This window comes from Macroventuria anomochaeta, assembly GCF_010093625.1.
Source record: "Macroventuria anomochaeta strain CBS 525.71 unplaced genomic scaffold BU25scaffold_1, whole genome shotgun sequence".
NCBI lineage: Eukaryota > Fungi > Ascomycota > Dothideomycetes > Pleosporales > Didymellaceae > Macroventuria > Macroventuria anomochaeta.
The window spans coordinates 970,924-986,031 of NW_022985362.1; the positions used below are offsets into that span (position 1 = coordinate 970,924).

Sequence of the window (15,108 nt, forward strand, 5' to 3'; positions counted from 1 at the left end):
AACGTGCTGCCGCTGTTACACCACGCTGATTTTCGAAGAATTTGCGGCCAATCGCACAATATGGAGTGGGTATGTGGCAGACAAGAGCCTCATCCAATCGGAATTGGAGCTCAGATTTTATGTTGCAACACCTAAGAAAGTTGTTAGAAGCGTTCACAAGGTTAAATGTGTGATTTCTTTGACAAAAAAAATTGAGATATCATGATTGTGTTTAGTGTATTAGAGAGCTTGAAACTAGTATATTTAGCCGTAATAATCATTACCGCCTTTCCGTTGTATCACGTTGAGCAATTTGCCGCGGAAACTTGCACGAGTCTGCTTTGCTCTTCCTCCTACACGCTCCCACTCATCTTGTATTAGTGCTCGGCCACGAAGCACAGCTTCTCTGCTCATCGATCGTTCGAATCGTCCATCAAGCATATCTTTCTCGTAGTCCCATATAGGCTCAATCTGGTTTAGATCAGGCGAATTAGGGGCGTGGGGGGCTCAAATAATGTGGTGTTGAGCATACTCTGCCGCGCAGATACCAATAGCTTTGGCGTGTAGCGGCGCGCCGTCTTCAACAACGACGATGGGGCGATTTGGATGAAGCTTCTGGAGCTCATTAACGTATGGGAAAAGCTCGCCGTGCAGCACAAACTTGCGGTAAAGGAACCAATCTACGCCCTTGCTCTTCTCGCCCCAAGTGAGGTTCTGGTGTTTAAAAAACCTGCGGAGCTTTGCGGGGCATACGCATGCCAAGTGTATGGCCGTCAGTGCGACGCTGTTGATTGTAGAGAAGACTGGTATTGTTGACCTTGCAGAGAATCTGATTTTGAACTGTCCCAGAAGTGTTAGCAACTATCCGGTTTACTATAGCGTGGTGCTGCTGGGTGAGGTTCTCAAGATCCAAAGCGAGCTGGTGAGAGAGCTTCTCTTGTGGCGTCTCCCACTCCCAAAGGAGGCAAGGAAATGGCACTTGTGTGTCCTCGCAGATAGCGCCCCATTGCATGATTTTAAAGTATACTGGGTCTGTGTATTGAGCACAAGACTCACCGTGCTGACCCTTGTTTGATAGTGACGCGCTTGCGCTTGTGTGGGCGACCGCCGACAAAGATGTAGGTCTCGTCAGTAAAGACAAAGAGAGCGCCTCTGTCAAGCCAGTAGAGGCACCACTGAGCATATTCAACGCGCAGTTTGCGAAGACTGTTGGAGAGAGAAGGCTTTGCCACCTCAACTACTCGGGTGAGAGGCCTGTCACAATTAGGATGTGAGTGTGTACAACAAATTTTCTCGATTGTAGCAGGAGAAAGAGCGCCAAGTGGTATGTGATTCTTCACAGCTTCATCCCACGTCTTGTTGGGGTACCACTAAGCCGCATCTTGGATGCTGACAGAGGCAGGGGAACCTGGCCCTACCTTTGTTGAAGCAATTCTTGACGCCTTGTGGTTTCTCTCTTGCTCAGTGTAGTCTCACAGGTCAAGGATCCCCTCATTTCCTGTGGCGTCGCAGGCCCTACGCACAATGAGAGCGAAGGTGTTCTTCTGGATGCCGAGTGCGTGGTCTTTCTCCTTGTACTCTCACCTTGCAACAATGCGGAGGGTAACAATTGCAGCGCGGAGCGAAGGGGTGGTATCCGGAGAACCTTTTGTGCGAGGCATAGCGATATTGAGGGCCTGATGGCGTTGGGCGTGGTCAAAAACATACAAATCATCACTATCATGCATTGTTCGTAGGACGCTCTCGGATCTTTAACTTTGTTCAATTTTGACGCGCATATCTACATGGCTGCCAGCTCTATAGCTACAACATCTCTAGCATTTACAATCTCAGTCCAAGTCATGACAGGTATTTGTTGGCCTTCAACCATTCCCTGACGACAGCCTCGTCCCTCTTCGCGTACTTCGCATAGCTCCTGATGGTGTCGTCGATAACCTCAAGAGCCTTGTCGTAACCACGGGTGTCCTTGTTCTTGAAGAATGCCGAAATTTCATCAGCAACCTTCTCATCAGCAAACTTATTCAGACCGAAACGCAAGAAGCGCTCGAGAACCACAAGGTTGCCGGATAGAGCAGGGTGAACGGTCTGGTCCCAGTTGTCGCGAATGTACTTCCATACTTCGGGACGGACTTTGGAGTTATTGGCCAGCGCAATGGTACCAGAGTGCTTGTCCTGGGTGGCGACCTTGTCTGAGAAGATGAACTTCAAGAAGTCTTGAGCGAGCTCGGGAGTCTGGACGCGACCCATGGTGACCAAGCAAATTTCCTTGCCGTCGATGGATGATGTCGAGAGGTACTCCTTCTGAACAGCCTTGTAGGCAGACTCTCCACCATTCTTGATCGCAATGCCAAATACAGCACGGCGGAGCGAGGGATGAATAGCTGACTTGTCCTTTCCGGAGGTGTAAGCTTCAAAGCGCTTCAGGGCCTCATCGACAGTAGCCTGGTGACCGATTAGACCGGCCGACAAGATAAGCGCCGCGCGAAGCTGACCAGCGAGGAAACCCTCGCCGTCCTTGAACTCCCAGCCAACCTTCTCAACTGCGGGTGTAACCAGCTTGAGGTGGTACTTCCTCAGAGCCTCACTAACGTCGTCACTGCCAGAGAGTACGCTGCGTACATTGCCAATGTTGGTAAGAATCTGCGACCAGACCAAGTAGTCGGACTCATCCTGGAAGTTCTCTACGAGCGCAAGCAGGCCGGCAGTAGAGCCGAATCCGGCGATAGAGTTGGCGTAAGCATCTCCAATGATGCCAATCTTGTCCTGCACTGTGAGCTCGTGACGGGCTTCGCCAAGCTTGGCAAGGCGCTCTGGCGGGTAGTTGGTCCGGTAGAATCCAGTGAGGTTCTTGTTGAGCTGGTAGAAGCCATCGTCAACGTTGCGGATGGTCTCCTCCTTCTGAGTCAAGGCACCCGTCTGGTGAACAGTTGCTGTCGAAGGAGATGAACCCGCATGCAGACCCAATGGAATCCACCACACTGTCGAGTCTTCCTCTGGCTTGACATCGCCGGCGAGCAAGAAACGCTGTTGGCGGATGCCGATCTGGCCAGGCTCTTCGGCAACGGTGACGACAGGGAAACCGATCTTGCGGACCCAGAAGTCCATGAAGCTGCTGACATCCTGACCAGAGGCCTCGCTTAGGGCGGACCATAGGTCGTTAGTAGTGGCATTCGAGTACTGATGAGCCTTGAGGTAGTTGGCTACACCCTGAAGGAATACCTTCTCACCAAGGTGAGCGCTCAACATGCGGATGACCGAGCTACCCTTCAAGTAACTGATGTGATCGAAGATCTGGTCAACCTCGAGACCGTCGTAGACAGGTACTTCGATAGGGTGGGAGGTGCGTAGCGCATCAAGCGCGAAAGCTTGTTGCACGGAATCAGTCTATAAGCAATGTCAGCGATCGTGGAGCAAAGGTACCTCGTGCTCTTGAACGTACAACGAACTGCCCCCACACGTTCCAGTCTGCGCCATGTCAGTCAGTTGAATTCGACTTTGAACGTGGCAGAACATACCTGGGTACAGGTGGTCAACGGCGAACCATCCAACCCAAGTGGCGAAGCCCTCGTTGAGCCAAAGCTCACTCCACCAGTCCATCGTGACCAGGTTGCCGAACCACTGGTGAGCAAGCTCGTGAGCCACGACGTACGCCACTCTGTTTCGGTAGCTGTCTGCGGATGTCTCGGGATCGAAGAGCACGGCGGTAGTACTGAAGTTAAGATTAGCGTTCATCCTTTGAGTGCAACAAACCTAGCACTGACCGGTAGGTGATGAGACCCCAATTCTCCATGGCACCGTGCGACTATCAGTCCAGGTCAGTTTACGGTTCATAGTGTAGGGAGTAGTGGTACGTATGATTGGCTGGTGAATAAGCACAATTACACGCACACGGGCCGTGTGAACTCACAAATTCGTGAACAGCCAGAAGATCGACCTTAGGAAGCGGGTAGTCGACCTGGAAGACCTCTGAGAAGTAGTCGACGATCTTGTGACAGTTGTCCAGCGCAAACTCTCCCTGCTTCTTGAGTCCGCGAGTAGTGTAGACCCTGACAGGGATGCTCTTGCCGTTGTACTTGCGCTCGGTGAAAGCCTCAACGTACTCGAAGTCACCAATGGCCCATGCCAACAGGTATGTCGACATGATGGGTGTGGTCTCGAAGACAACAGTGTGGAAGCCGTCACGCCTGCTCTCCTTCGTCTCCTTCTCGGGCATATTGCTGAGAGCTACCTGGTCCTTCGGGACCTCGATCTCGACATCGAAAGTCGCCTTAAGGTTGGGCTCGTCGAAGCAGGGGAAGGCTCGGCGGGCGTCACATGCCTCGAACTGGGTGCTGTACATGTAGTGGAAATCGTCGTCCTTGGCAACCGAGGCCGCGACGTCGCCCTTGGGCGTGTACTTGGAGCGGTAGAAACCAGCCATGATCTGTAAAGCCGATCAGCAGAGTCTTTGCAAGCGTCGATGCACATCTCGACATACGTTGTTGACCGTTCCCTCGAACTTGACCTCCAGGGTCACCTCGCCCGAGTAGTTGATCTTCTCTCCGAAGTCGAGGGTAACGCGCTGGCGCTTCTCATCGTAGGAGATATCCTTGGCCGACTTGGTGGCATCGCCGGCCTTCAGCTCAGCGCTGTGTACCTTGAGCTGATGGGCATTGAGCACCAGCTCAGAGAAGCCATCGTCCTTTGTGATCTTTGTGTTGATGCTGACGGCACCCTTGTAGCCGAATTTGCCGCCGAACTCGATGTCGTAGAGGGAGATAGCGTAGTGAGAAGGTTTGGCCCTATGACTTCTGTGAGCTTCCGTTGTGCGTGAGGGCCAGCCACTATGTAACCTACCACAAGGGGAGAATGTCTCGGTCTGACGCCATGTCTGTGAAACTACTGGTGACTTCGCTCTGACAGAATCTTTTCTGAACACTCAATGCAGCTGGTCGAGCAACTGCAAGTCTCGGTCTCAGTCTCGGTTGCACACGTGAGGTCGAGTGAAGCTCTGTAGCTCTTGTGGTAGAACTTGAGAAACGCTTAGCAGCGGCTGCAATGCGGCAAGATGTAGGAGCTAGTCTAGGCAGAAGCTTAGTCCAGAGCTGTGGGCGAGAGCTAGGTCTCGAGTAGTGAATGAGAGACGCCAGCTTTAAAAGAGGGGACGGAACGAACTGTCGGAGTGGGGTGGTTGATGGTGCATGTCACCGCTCGCTCGGGAAGGTGCCTCACGCGTTGCGGGACAAGCAGCCGCTCTGTCCGCAGGACGCCCAACTTCACGCAATACAAGGCTTCAATAATCGTGACGTTATATAATAGGAATTGAAACTACATAGTATTCGATACACTGGCAACATAAATCTGACTATTGCTGAAGCCCTTCAAGCTCTACAAAGGGTGCTGTGAACGTGAGATGGTGCGCGTTGCGGGGACCTCGGAATCCCTGCTCTAGCGCGGGGCTCTTTTGGAAAGCATCAGGTAAAGAAATGAGAACACGAGTAAGGAAGACAAAATTGTTGCCTGTGGATGTTGGCCATTCCTTCATGAGATTGCCGATGCTGCCTCGGAGTACTTCGAAACGGAGGGCAACGGAGTGTAACAGTGTCGGTACGGTAGACGTGAAGTATGCGCTCATAAGCCTCTGTAATCACGAAAGGATGTATGCTTGCTTTCTGTGGCTGCACCACCTTGTCCGTATGGACTTCGCGTGCAAAAAATCCACGAGTGAATATTGCCTGGAGATAGAGAAGATGCCTAACGCCGTGTAAATGCCTCAAAACCGAGCGCCTGTCATGCAATAACGCAGAAACCCGACCAAAATCCCCTCTTAGACTACTAAGATCCTCCCAACAGTCGCTGGCACGATCAGTCCGCTTCTCTCTGCCACACGCTACTATATCCGGATCAAGACGTCCAAGCACTGTATCCTCCACTCCTTCTTGCCCAATAGACCCTTCACCCACTCGTTCATTGCACCTACACTCGCTTTCCCTCTTACTCCGTCAACTGCGCCCTTGACCAGCTCGTGTGCGCTATTTGTAGCCGCTTGCGCAAAGACACCAGCTGTCTCGAGTAGCGGCGTTGTCTCGTTGCGTGCCAGCCCTGCTGTGTCGGGGAGCGGCGGATCGAACCATGGCGTGTGGAAGTCGAATAGCGCGACGACGAGTATGAAGAGGAGTAACGAGCAGTAGACGCAGGGCCGGTTGAGGAAGTATGTCGCGGAGATAAAGAGGACTAGGTACACGGGCGAAGCATTTGTGCGGAGTCTAGAGAGATTAATATTGGCTCATTGCCACAGAGGAGACGCCTGACTTACAGAAAGAAAAGTACGGGTATCCAGCTGCGGAGGCAGAACATTGTGGTGTCGTGTGCGGAAATGCGCGGGCTGTGAAGACAATCACAGCCAAAGGTGAGAACCAGAAGAGTGAGCGCACAGCTCAGAAGTGAAACAGTGAGTGAACGGGTATTAATACGAACGCTACAGTGCAAATAAAGGGAAAGTGGTGAAGGCGACTGGCGTGGTGTTATGATGTCTCAGGCTTGGTTGGCAGGCGCAATCAATGGTTGAGGCTGACACGTGCGCGCCACTGCGGACTTCCTTCAAGTGGCGCGCGATTGGTCTGTCAACGCTGACGCAACGCAAACTCATACTGTTTGCGGTCTTCAGATACTATTGGTAATTCGATGTTATATGGTGCTATATAGCGGCATTGTAGCCCTACCATCCATAGGACATCCCACACATGTCCGTCCGTACTCCTCTATTCATGCAATTCGTACAACAGCTACCAAGTGTCGTCTCATACTTCTGAGTCCGAACCAAGATCGCTTCTCAAAACGCCGATAGTCGAGTGTTAAAAGTACATGAAGCTTGCGCGCGCCAACTATGGGCTTTCGAAGCGTATTTCTAGGCATCGGCCAACTCTCTCGGATCTCTTAGACGGGGAGGTTGAACTTCTTGCCTTGGATGACCCTGGTGCATGTTAGCATTTGTTGCGGAAGCAGACCAAGGCTGCCGGGATACTGACTTTGTGTAGTAGATATAGAAGAAATCCGAGTACAGGATGGTCTGCACGATACCTGCGATGACAGCGATTGGGTCGTAGAAGCGCGGCACCTCGAAGAAGTACCTGTAAATCCAGTTGGGGATGTACAGAGCTCGGTAAGCGCCGAGCGCGAACAAGTAGTGCGTTGTGATTGTCTCTGCTTCACCGGTCCTTTGCAGCATGAATAGCTGGGGCAGGATAGCGACCGATTCGAGCCAGATGGAGAATGCCCATAGGATCTGTAACCCTCGTTAGATCCCAACCTATCCCGTTCGTGTCTCAACTCACCTCGGTCAACGTGTATTTGTACGGGAACAGCACGGCTAGTACTGTGCTGAATGCCAGCAAGTATTGCACCTTGAAAGTATCGAGGTTCGGGTCGTGGGTGGGCTTGAAGTCGTTGAGCATGAGGTATACGGTATACGCAGATGTACTGATGAAGACGATCTTGAAGATGGTGTTGTATAGCGCACTGGGGTCGTAGAAGGTCCAAAGAAGGTCGATGTATCGACTGAGGTACACAATTAAGTACAGGAACTGTGACTTGAATGAGATACCGGCCGCACTCTGTTGTATTTTGTCAGAAACCGCGCAATCCATTTGCTAGTTTTGCTCAACAGACACTTGAGGTCTTCATCTTGTGCAAGAGAATCAGAATCGATAGCAGATGGGACAAGTCCCCTAAACAGCCATTGTTAGCATGCGCAAGCTAAACCAAGTGAGCTTGAACCTACCTAACAGCCTGAAAAGGTTCATCATGGCGACGCGCCCTTGGCTGGAGTGTGACTTGTGGAGAAGTGCAGCTACTCGAGCGTGGTTGAAGACTGAACGTTTGCACGACGTTGAATAAAATGACACGTTTGGAGCAGCTGCAAGGCGTAGGGTTGGGAGCTGATCCTTGCATGCTAATAATGCCAAGAAACAGTCCCCCAAGTTCCTGCCAGGGGAGATCGGACGTCACTGCCGCAACACCAGACCAAAAAGGTCGTGAACGCCTTATCGATGACGAAGAATGAGTAACGGTAGCTCTTCAACAAGCTCTCGATGGCTTGGATGCTCGGTGCGGTGGATGCCCATGTTGTGGTCTCCCTAGGGACCCCCGCGGACTTTAGCCCTCGCGAAAGGCTCATCTGCAGCTGCAACACCGTGCAACAAATGCAACAACATGGCATATCTATTAGGCTGGAAAGACATCTTACGGCCCATACGTGACGGCTACCGACACCTCTTCCCATCTCCAGATACAGGCCCAACACCAGAAGAACGTCGAAAGCAACGCGCCCTCGACCAGCTGAAAGGCTTCACTTACTTCGACACCTTCGAACAGCTGGAGACGTGGACTGACACTGATGCTGATCCTTTACAACGAGCCAACACGCCGTTGATGGTGCGTTCGGTCAACGAAAGAGAGGGATTAGGCAAGACTAGTGTCCTTCTTTGCCATGACTATGCAGGAAACTACCACGACTATGAGGGGCCATCAGGCATTGGCTTAGAACAGGAGAAGTATGCATGTGAATACCTGCAATATGTCGATACCTTCATCTACTTTTCTCACAAACTCGTGTGCGTCCCGCCACCAACCTGGACCAATGCACTGCATCGCAATGGAGTGAAGGCGCTCGGCACGATACTGATCGAATCGCAAACGCCAGACTCTGAGAAGCTCTTACAGCACGGCAACGATGGATTATCTTTCCCATTGGCAACGAAGCTTGCCAAGATTGCAGATCACTACAAGTTCGACGGCTGGCTTGTGAACATCGAAAAGCCGTTTCCCACAGCGAGCTGGAATGCACACGTTCTGGAGGCTTTCCTTCGCCAACTAAAGTCAAATCTTGGAGTCGAAAAGCAGCTTATCTGGTGAGTGATCTACGTTCAGTTTAGGAGCAGCGTTTGACCGTATTAGGTATGATGCCTTGACTACCACCAATAAAGTGTCCTATCAGAACGCCCTCAACACGCAAAATCTGCCATTTGCGAAAGCTTGCGGCAGCGTTCTTACCAACTACTGTTGGAAAGAGAGTGACGCCGCGGATTCATTACACGAAGGCCTGCAAACGAACTTGCCATCACATCAAATTCACTTTGGCATTGACGTCTGGGCTCAGAATACAACCAAGCTCTCGCATCCTCGCATCACATACCCCGAGTATGGCGGTGGCGGTACCAACACGGGTGTCGCGGTAGCCAAGCTTGCAGAATTTGGGCTCTCGGCTGGCATCTTCGCACCAGCGTGGACGTTCGAGCACTTTCCAGGTCACGGAAGAGATGTGGAGCAGACGATGTGGGATGGAGGAGATCTCCCAGAGGGTACAGCTTGCCCGTGCGGTGATTGTGACAAGCGGCATCAACCGAACAAAGTAACACCAATCACCAGCTTTGCAAGGCTGTACAATGCCGGCTCAGAGACATTCTTCTTTACAGACTTCAGTCGAGCATTCAGCACGCACAGTGACAAAGAGAAAGAGAGTCTGTTCAGTGGCTTCAGCATGCATGCACAACTTGGCTCGCAAGCAATCCTGCCTCTTAGAACGGAGTCACTAGGCATGCTAAGTCCTTTGCGACACAGATTGGAAGACGTATCAGGTCGATCGCAGCTTGTTATTGAGGCTTGCAATTTGCCTTTATCGTCAATTAAGAAAGATTTGGCGCCCACAGATCACAATTGGATGATACCGCTGTTCAAACTGGACATGCCAGCGGATGGGTCGCTGCGGCTGCGGGTCTCCTATCGAGACCTCTCAAACATACCCCAAGGCGTAGCCTTCTACATGAAAGTCTCTGGTACAGTGCATGGCCTTACGCAATACGACTGCCCTCGAATTGACCACCTCCTCGACCTCGAAATCAGAACCAGCAACGTTCTATCATTGTCAAATCCTCGTCTGGAGGAGCTCGGCTTTTACTCGCATGCATTTAACGCTGAAAGCTGTACAAGACTTGCAGAGGTGGACTATATCTGCATTCAGCCTATCGCTTCCTATCCTGTTCCGTCCCAACCTGTCCCTTACCGAGGTGACTCATTCCAACCTATCTCATCCCGAAATTTCCCATCAGAGGCCTCATCGCCGACGAGTACCATCTCTGATATTCAGAAGTCATCTCGGGGTGAAGGAGAGACACAGCATCTGAGACTCTGCTGGACCCACTCTTCCAGTGGTCAACCAGTGAAGGGCATGCCTTACAGTAGCATTACCGGATCTTTCTCTTATTTTGTCGTTTGTGTTGATGGTAACGGTTTCGGAAGAGCGTATGCGGGAGAGCACATGCTTCCAGCTTCGTTCGTGGAGCGACTGGCTGGACGCGAGGTGTTTGTGAAGATCAAGGGCATAGGTTTCGACGGGCACGAGCTTTCGAGCGCAAGCACAACGTTGCAGTTTTAACCGGATTTGTCAAATCGGTCGGGAATAAGGCGGCCTTTGCATGCGTGTGTCGCAAAGTTCACAGGTGTTGAAGAGTCGAAGCCAAAGGACGATCGATGCAGATATTGGCTCCACCTTCTGTCCACAATACAACCCTTCCTGCGTTTGATCGCCACCCGGCTCGTCATTCGTCGTTGTCGCGACTCGATCATTGCAGTACTGACAGACCTGACACGCTTCATGCGCGACCAGGGGTTCAGCCCTACCTGAAACATGGAACCGACCGGCCATGGTCCAGCACTCGTCAGCCAAGTCCAAGCAGCTCAGAAACACCAATCGTAGCCGACCACTCACGAGTCCACTGCATAGAGTTCTGACCTGGGCTCCCAAGTTGCCGAAGATTGCATTGCTGGTGGGTGTGTCGAAATGGGCAAATTTAGAGCAGGAGGGAATGTATAGAGTATACTGAGGCGCACTTCAGGGCCTTGTTTCCTTCTTCTCTAGATTCCTCTTTCTACCTTCGGGATCATTCGATCCTTCGACTCCATATCATCGATTGTTGGAGATCCACAATATCGATCCTGAGGCGATCGAACTTGAATCCCAAGTGAATTACGAAAACCACTCTCGATCGCAGCGACGATTCACACAAAATGGTCAACATCAACTCAATGCACCCCGTGCGTGCTACACAAGCCACTTTTGCCATAATCGTTCTAGGACTCATGGCCTACGGTTCGTACATCCTGTCCCCCTTTCACGCCAACACTAACGCCGCTCCAGTTTCCTCATGGTGGACATCGCACTGGCAGCAGGCCTCTCCTGCCCAAGTCTCACTCCTGATCTTTGCACCCGTCTGGTCGCTCATCACACTCATCCCAATCCTCCTCATACCGCTCAAGTTCAGCCACCTGCTCTCGTCCGCCGGCATCCGCTGGGGCCTCGTTGCGCTTGATGCGCTCACCATGCTATTCTGGTTCGCTGGGTTCGTGGCGCTGGCTGTGTTCTTGAATGGAAGGATTTGCTTTGGGCAGGTGTGTGATGTTGCGAGGGCGGGGGCGGTGTTTGGAGGCTTGAGTTGGGCAGTTGCGACGGGTGCGCTTGGGTATGAGACGTATCTTGCTGTTACGACGGAGAAGAGGAGGGTGCCGGCGGTGCAGAAGCCGGATGTTGCTATGCATCAGGGAGTGTAAGAAAGCAGCAATTGAGAAAGGAGACGCTGATGGACGTAATGATAACGGTATGAAGGCATGGAGAACAGAATCAAAGAGATGATCATCAGGAATGATCTAGGAGTTAAAGGGCTATGATTTCTGGATTACGTGGATATACCGCGTTGTCGTATGAACTTTATGTTGTAATGCATTTGACAATTGAAAATATTCGATCAGTTGGCAACTCATGCAATCCGTCTTGCAATGTCACGAGGCAATTTGCTGTCCCACAGACGAGTTTTCGCTGTTACCGTTGGCCTTCGTAAGGCGACTCGAATAGTCGATATCCAATTTAAACGATTTGAACGTGGAGATTGAACACACTGGTGACCGTCAGAGAAACGAGCCCTTGCAATTGCTATACCATCAGAATATGATTGAAGTCTTGGTCCCGTTTTCGTGAAACGAGGCAGACAGCTTTTCTATATTGACAAAAGTTGGACTCGCATGGAATGCGACTCCGGATCTGGAATTTTCAAGTTTTCGTCAGGTGAGATACTGAGGCATCGCAATCAACCTGAGGCATACATGGCTGCCTTGTCATGCTGCTGAATGCTTCATGAAGCCTTTGTGAAACCGGGAAGAGGCATGGGGTCGTTGAAACGTTCTCTGCCGCAAACTTCGCCGTTCAGCGCATGCCATCGAGTTTCTGCTTGGAGGCATGAAAGTGCATGCGTGGATATCAGGTTTTTATGGCAAGAAGGAAACATCATCAAGATGCAGAGGTTCTTGGTGCGTTCGATTCAAGCTGATTCATCGAGGCTGTTCATCAGCATTCTTCTTCTTGGTTGGCGTTGGGAATAGCGCCTTCTGAAACCGAACTTGTGGCGATCACGTTTGGACCCTGCATGACCTCCACCTCTGCAACACACGAACGCTCCCACAATAGCCACACTACATTTGCACTCGCGCTCGTACGAGTTACTCACACCTCCATCACTGTATCGTCTTGACGCTCGATCGGTAGGAGCCCTACATGTTACTCGTTTGACTTGCCATAGCACATCGGACTAGAGCAATCCGTCTGTCAAGTACACATACAGTAAGAAGCTTGTCGCTGACCAAAACTTGCAGGAACGGCGAAAGAAACGTTCGTGAGGACTGGCACGCTGCTTGGCGGGGTAATGTCGTTCCCCAATCTAAGGAACTGGACGCAGGGGCCGTGAGGGGGCGTTTTGGCCATGAGTAGGTCTAGTACGCTTGCTAATACGTTGTGATACCACATATGGCCAGACTTGGCCTACGAAACAAAATCCTTTGGTTTACTCACGTTGTACAAACATCCCTTCTTTCTCCCCTCCACTTCGGTCGCACAGTATCTAGGTGTTTCGCTGTCCTCACTGTGCAGGAGCAAAACCGTAAACTACGACACATTCGATTCGACACATAGCGAGATGCCAAAGACTGCGGTATTCACAACGATCACCCCGCTGCCGGCGGGCATCACTCGCAAGAGTGTCCTCGACATGTACCAGGACCATCTAGCGATGATCGATTTGAACCCACTTGTGGTTGAGCGCTATAAGTGCAAGCCTCCCAACTACGCGCCAACCTCGGAGTACTATGCAACATGGTATACGATCAAAGGTACCTACTTTTACGTGCACCCATCCATTATGAGCACGATAGTTAATAGCTACCAGACAAAGTATCATATCTACCTGGAGGCCTGGCGACAGGTTCGGTGTCATACCACGCTGTCTTCCATGACTTGCCCGATTGTCTCGAAACACACGTCTACGCGCCCCTCGGTCTGGACATCCGTGGAAAATGGAGCGTTGGCGGGTCATTACCTGGTGAACCAAAGCAACACGCTGACCACGGACTCAAAGTCCCACGCACTGGCTTATATATCCGGGAGGAAGTGAAGATGACATGCTCAAAATTGTTCTTGGGTTTCGTCAAGAAAACGTTCAAGGACTCACATTCACGACTTGTTGAGAAGCTTGTAGAGAGGGCGCATATACTGGAGTCTAACTTCGCGAACGAGCGATTGAAGGCACTACGAAATGTCGAGCCACGAGAGAGAATGGGTCACGGCAACATCTTCATCGCTCCGCCACCAGATTACCAATTCGCACCTCCACCGTACCGAGCCCAAGCTTCGCCTCGCTTCTTGCAACACTCACGAAGTCAGAGCGCCAGCCCAATACTGACTCCTGGCCTCTCGCAGTCGTCTTCCTTCACCGAACGCAGCGCATCCGTCTCGAGCTCGCCGGAACAACAAGAGCGGCCGTCGTCGTCTCGATCAACACTGGATCCCGGGGCAGCAGCTGCGCCAGAGCAGAGCTTATATATGTTGCCGGCGACAACGTACGATGGCGGCTTATACGCAAGCTTCAACCGGCCAATTTCACTCTACCCCGGTAGCACTTCACACCCACCATCAAATCGTGTGGTATCCCTGTACTATGAGACCATGGTGGACGAAGGAACTTCGGATGACGAGCCAGACGACGAGCCTGAGCCTGTCTCTAGTCACATTGTAAGCCCACCGCACATACCAGAAGTCCGACCTATCTCCTTCAACTTTGCGTTTGACCAAAAGTCGCCTGGACCCAAGACTCCAATATCGAACGAGGACTTGTTAGCGAATATAGATGCCGCGATCGATGAGAACTACATCTACTCTTCGCCAGACACACGATACAATGCGCTGCCTACGCCGAACGCTCTACGTGCCGCAAGCCAAATCGATACTCTACCAGCTACGACTTATGAATTGCTTCCTACGACGACTTACACTGCATCGCCTACCAATTCAGTCGATACCTTGCCTTCGACTACATACAATCCCGTATCATCGCAGACGCTCGACACTTTGCCATCGACAACATACGCACCGGGGCCATTCTTGCCCTCCGCAACATATACACCGAAACATAAGAGGAAGGACTCTGTTATGCCATACCATGCATACTCAGACCTGCCCCCAGTGCCATCAAAGGATGAGAAGTACAGGCGGCCTCGCAGGCCGCTGTCTAGAAATTTGCTGTGCGAGGATTGAGCTAGGAGTGCTGTGTATAACGACTTTTCTTTTTGTCTGTGCCATTCTCATGTTGTTCTTTATTTTGTTCTCTTCTGTTATATACCCGCATCTCCACAGCACCTCGATATCGATACCGTCTAGCGTTTTGGAAGCCTGTAGCATAGCCACCGCGTCTAGAAAAGTACCATAGAAGATAGATGAATTCACAAATGACATTCAAATCGCCTCTCTATTGCTGGAACTCACTCTCACGAAGCAGAAAAAGCCGGCTACAACGTCCCATCTCAAAACAGCCTAATCCTCTATAGTTTTGTATGGAAAACTGTGATCTCCTGATGCTGTTCGCATCTGCTATCTCCTTCACACTTACCCCTAATGTCACCATCACCATTGCCCCCATCCACGCCTTGCCATCAATACCTCGCCCGAGATGAGCGTATTATGGGCCATAAAGTTGTCACGTGCCTGAGCTGTAGATGACTGAACCGCACATAAGAAGCTCTTTTTCTTACAGTATGAACGACAAGACTCATGGA

The 15,108-nt window shown here is 51.4% G+C and overlaps 7 protein-coding genes across 7 annotated transcripts; 3 read left to right on the top strand and 4 right to left on the bottom strand.

The window, feature by feature from the left end:
• Positions 1-486: 486 nt before the first annotated feature.
• On the bottom strand, positions 487-991 carry BU25DRAFT_453265 (uncharacterized protein; the record flags this gene model as incomplete). The annotated part of the gene is made up of 2 exons (XM_033700077.1): positions 487-819; positions 854-991. The coding sequence occupies 2 exons, from the start codon at positions 989-991 to the stop codon at positions 487-489; spliced, it is 471 nt and encodes a 156-aa protein (XP_033567701.1).
• A 732-nt stretch (positions 992-1,723) lies between these two features.
• Positions 1,724-5,146, bottom strand: BU25DRAFT_380958 (uncharacterized protein). The gene is made up of 7 exons (XM_033699646.1): positions 4,816-5,146; positions 4,457-4,760; positions 3,887-4,402; positions 3,741-3,781; positions 3,495-3,688; positions 3,419-3,444; positions 1,724-3,363 (listed from the first exon to the last, which is right to left on the bottom strand). Exons 1-7 carry the CDS (start codon positions 4,845-4,847, stop codon positions 1,819-1,821), a joined length of 2,658 nt encoding a protein of 885 aa, XP_033567702.1. The 5' UTR covers positions 4,848-5,146; the 3' UTR covers positions 1,724-1,818.
• A 705-nt stretch (positions 5,147-5,851) lies between these two features.
• BU25DRAFT_328357 (uncharacterized protein) lies at positions 5,852-6,315 on the bottom strand (the record flags this gene model as incomplete). The annotated part of the gene is made up of 2 exons (XM_033699519.1): positions 5,852-6,224; positions 6,275-6,315. 2 exons carry the CDS (start codon positions 6,313-6,315, stop codon positions 5,852-5,854), a joined length of 414 nt encoding a protein of 137 aa, XP_033567703.1.
• Positions 6,316-6,633: 318 nt separating this feature from the next.
• Positions 6,634-7,860, bottom strand: BU25DRAFT_405393 (ER lumen protein retaining receptor). Its single transcript, XM_033699773.1, has 5 exons — positions 7,739-7,860; positions 7,627-7,685; positions 7,293-7,571; positions 6,987-7,243; positions 6,634-6,931 (listed from the first exon to the last, which is right to left on the bottom strand). The coding sequence occupies exons 1-5, from the start codon at positions 7,761-7,763 to the stop codon at positions 6,895-6,897; spliced, it is 657 nt and encodes a 218-aa protein (XP_033567704.1). The 5' UTR covers positions 7,764-7,860; the 3' UTR covers positions 6,634-6,894.
• A 128-nt stretch (positions 7,861-7,988) lies between these two features.
• BU25DRAFT_435973 (glycoside hydrolase family 85 protein) lies at positions 7,989-10,452 on the top strand. The gene is made up of 3 exons (XM_033699995.1): positions 7,989-8,867; positions 8,914-9,890; positions 9,954-10,452. The coding sequence occupies exons 1-3, from the start codon at positions 8,170-8,172 to the stop codon at positions 10,388-10,390; spliced, it is 2,112 nt and encodes a 703-aa protein (XP_033567705.1). The 5' UTR covers positions 7,989-8,169; the 3' UTR covers positions 10,391-10,452.
• Positions 10,453-10,537: 85 nt separating this feature from the next.
• BU25DRAFT_405394 (uncharacterized protein) lies at positions 10,538-11,638 on the top strand. The gene is made up of 2 exons (XM_033699774.1): positions 10,538-11,104; positions 11,153-11,638. Exons 1-2 carry the CDS (start codon positions 11,023-11,025, stop codon positions 11,560-11,562), a joined length of 492 nt encoding a protein of 163 aa, XP_033567706.1. The 5' UTR covers positions 10,538-11,022; the 3' UTR covers positions 11,563-11,638.
• Positions 11,639-12,522: 884 nt separating this feature from the next.
• Positions 12,523-14,741, top strand: BU25DRAFT_405395 (uncharacterized protein). The gene is made up of 2 exons (XM_033699775.1): positions 12,523-13,170; positions 13,227-14,741. Exons 1-2 carry the CDS (start codon positions 12,978-12,980, stop codon positions 14,588-14,590), a joined length of 1,557 nt encoding a protein of 518 aa, XP_033567707.1. The 5' UTR covers positions 12,523-12,977; the 3' UTR covers positions 14,591-14,741.
• The last annotated feature ends 367 nt before the right edge of the window (positions 14,742-15,108 follow it).

Excerpts from the sequence above, each read along its gene's own strand:
- BU25DRAFT_380958 (XM_033699646.1), bottom strand. The coding sequence starts at position 4,847 with ATGGCGTCAGACCGAGACATTCTCCCCTTGTG. Across the intron at positions 4,761-4,815 it reads CGAGACATTCTCCCCTTGTG|GGCCAAACCTTCTCACTACG; the intron begins GTAGGTTACATA and ends CAGAAGTCATAG. Across the intron at positions 3,782-3,886 it reads TTCTGGCTGTTCACGAATTT|TCGCACGGTGCCATGGAGAA; the intron begins GTGAGTTCACAC and ends CTGGACTGATAG.
- BU25DRAFT_405393 (XM_033699773.1), bottom strand. The coding sequence starts at position 7,763 with ATGATGAACCTTTTCAGGCTGTTAG. Across the intron at positions 7,686-7,738 it reads GAACCTTTTCAGGCTGTTAG|GGGACTTGTCCCATCTGCTA; the intron begins GTAGGTTCAAGC and ends ATGGCTGTTTAG. Across the intron at positions 7,244-7,292 it reads ACAAATACACGTTGACCGAG|ATCCTATGGGCATTCTCCAT; the intron begins GTGAGTTGAGAC and ends CGAGGGTTACAG.
- BU25DRAFT_405395 (XM_033699775.1), top strand. The coding sequence starts at position 12,978 with ATGCCAAAGACTGCGGTATTCACAACGATCACCCCGCTGCCGGCGGGC. Across the intron at positions 13,171-13,226 it reads AACATGGTATACGATCAAAG|ACAAAGTATCATATCTACCT; the intron begins GTACCTACTTTT and ends AATAGCTACCAG.
- BU25DRAFT_435973 (XM_033699995.1), top strand. The coding sequence starts at position 8,170 with ATGGCATATCTATTAGGCTGGAAAGACATCTTACGGCCCATACGTGAC. Across the intron at positions 8,868-8,913 it reads GTCGAAAAGCAGCTTATCTG|GTATGATGCCTTGACTACCA; the intron begins GTGAGTGATCTA and ends TGACCGTATTAG. Across the intron at positions 9,891-9,953 it reads TCTATCATTGTCAAATCCTC|AGGTGGACTATATCTGCATT; the intron begins GTCTGGAGGAGC and ends CAAGACTTGCAG.
- BU25DRAFT_405394 (XM_033699774.1), top strand. The coding sequence starts at position 11,023 with ATGGTCAACATCAACTCAATGCACCCCGTGCGTGCTACACAAGCCACT. Across the intron at positions 11,105-11,152 it reads TCTAGGACTCATGGCCTACG|TTTCCTCATGGTGGACATCG; the intron begins GTTCGTACATCC and ends ACGCCGCTCCAG.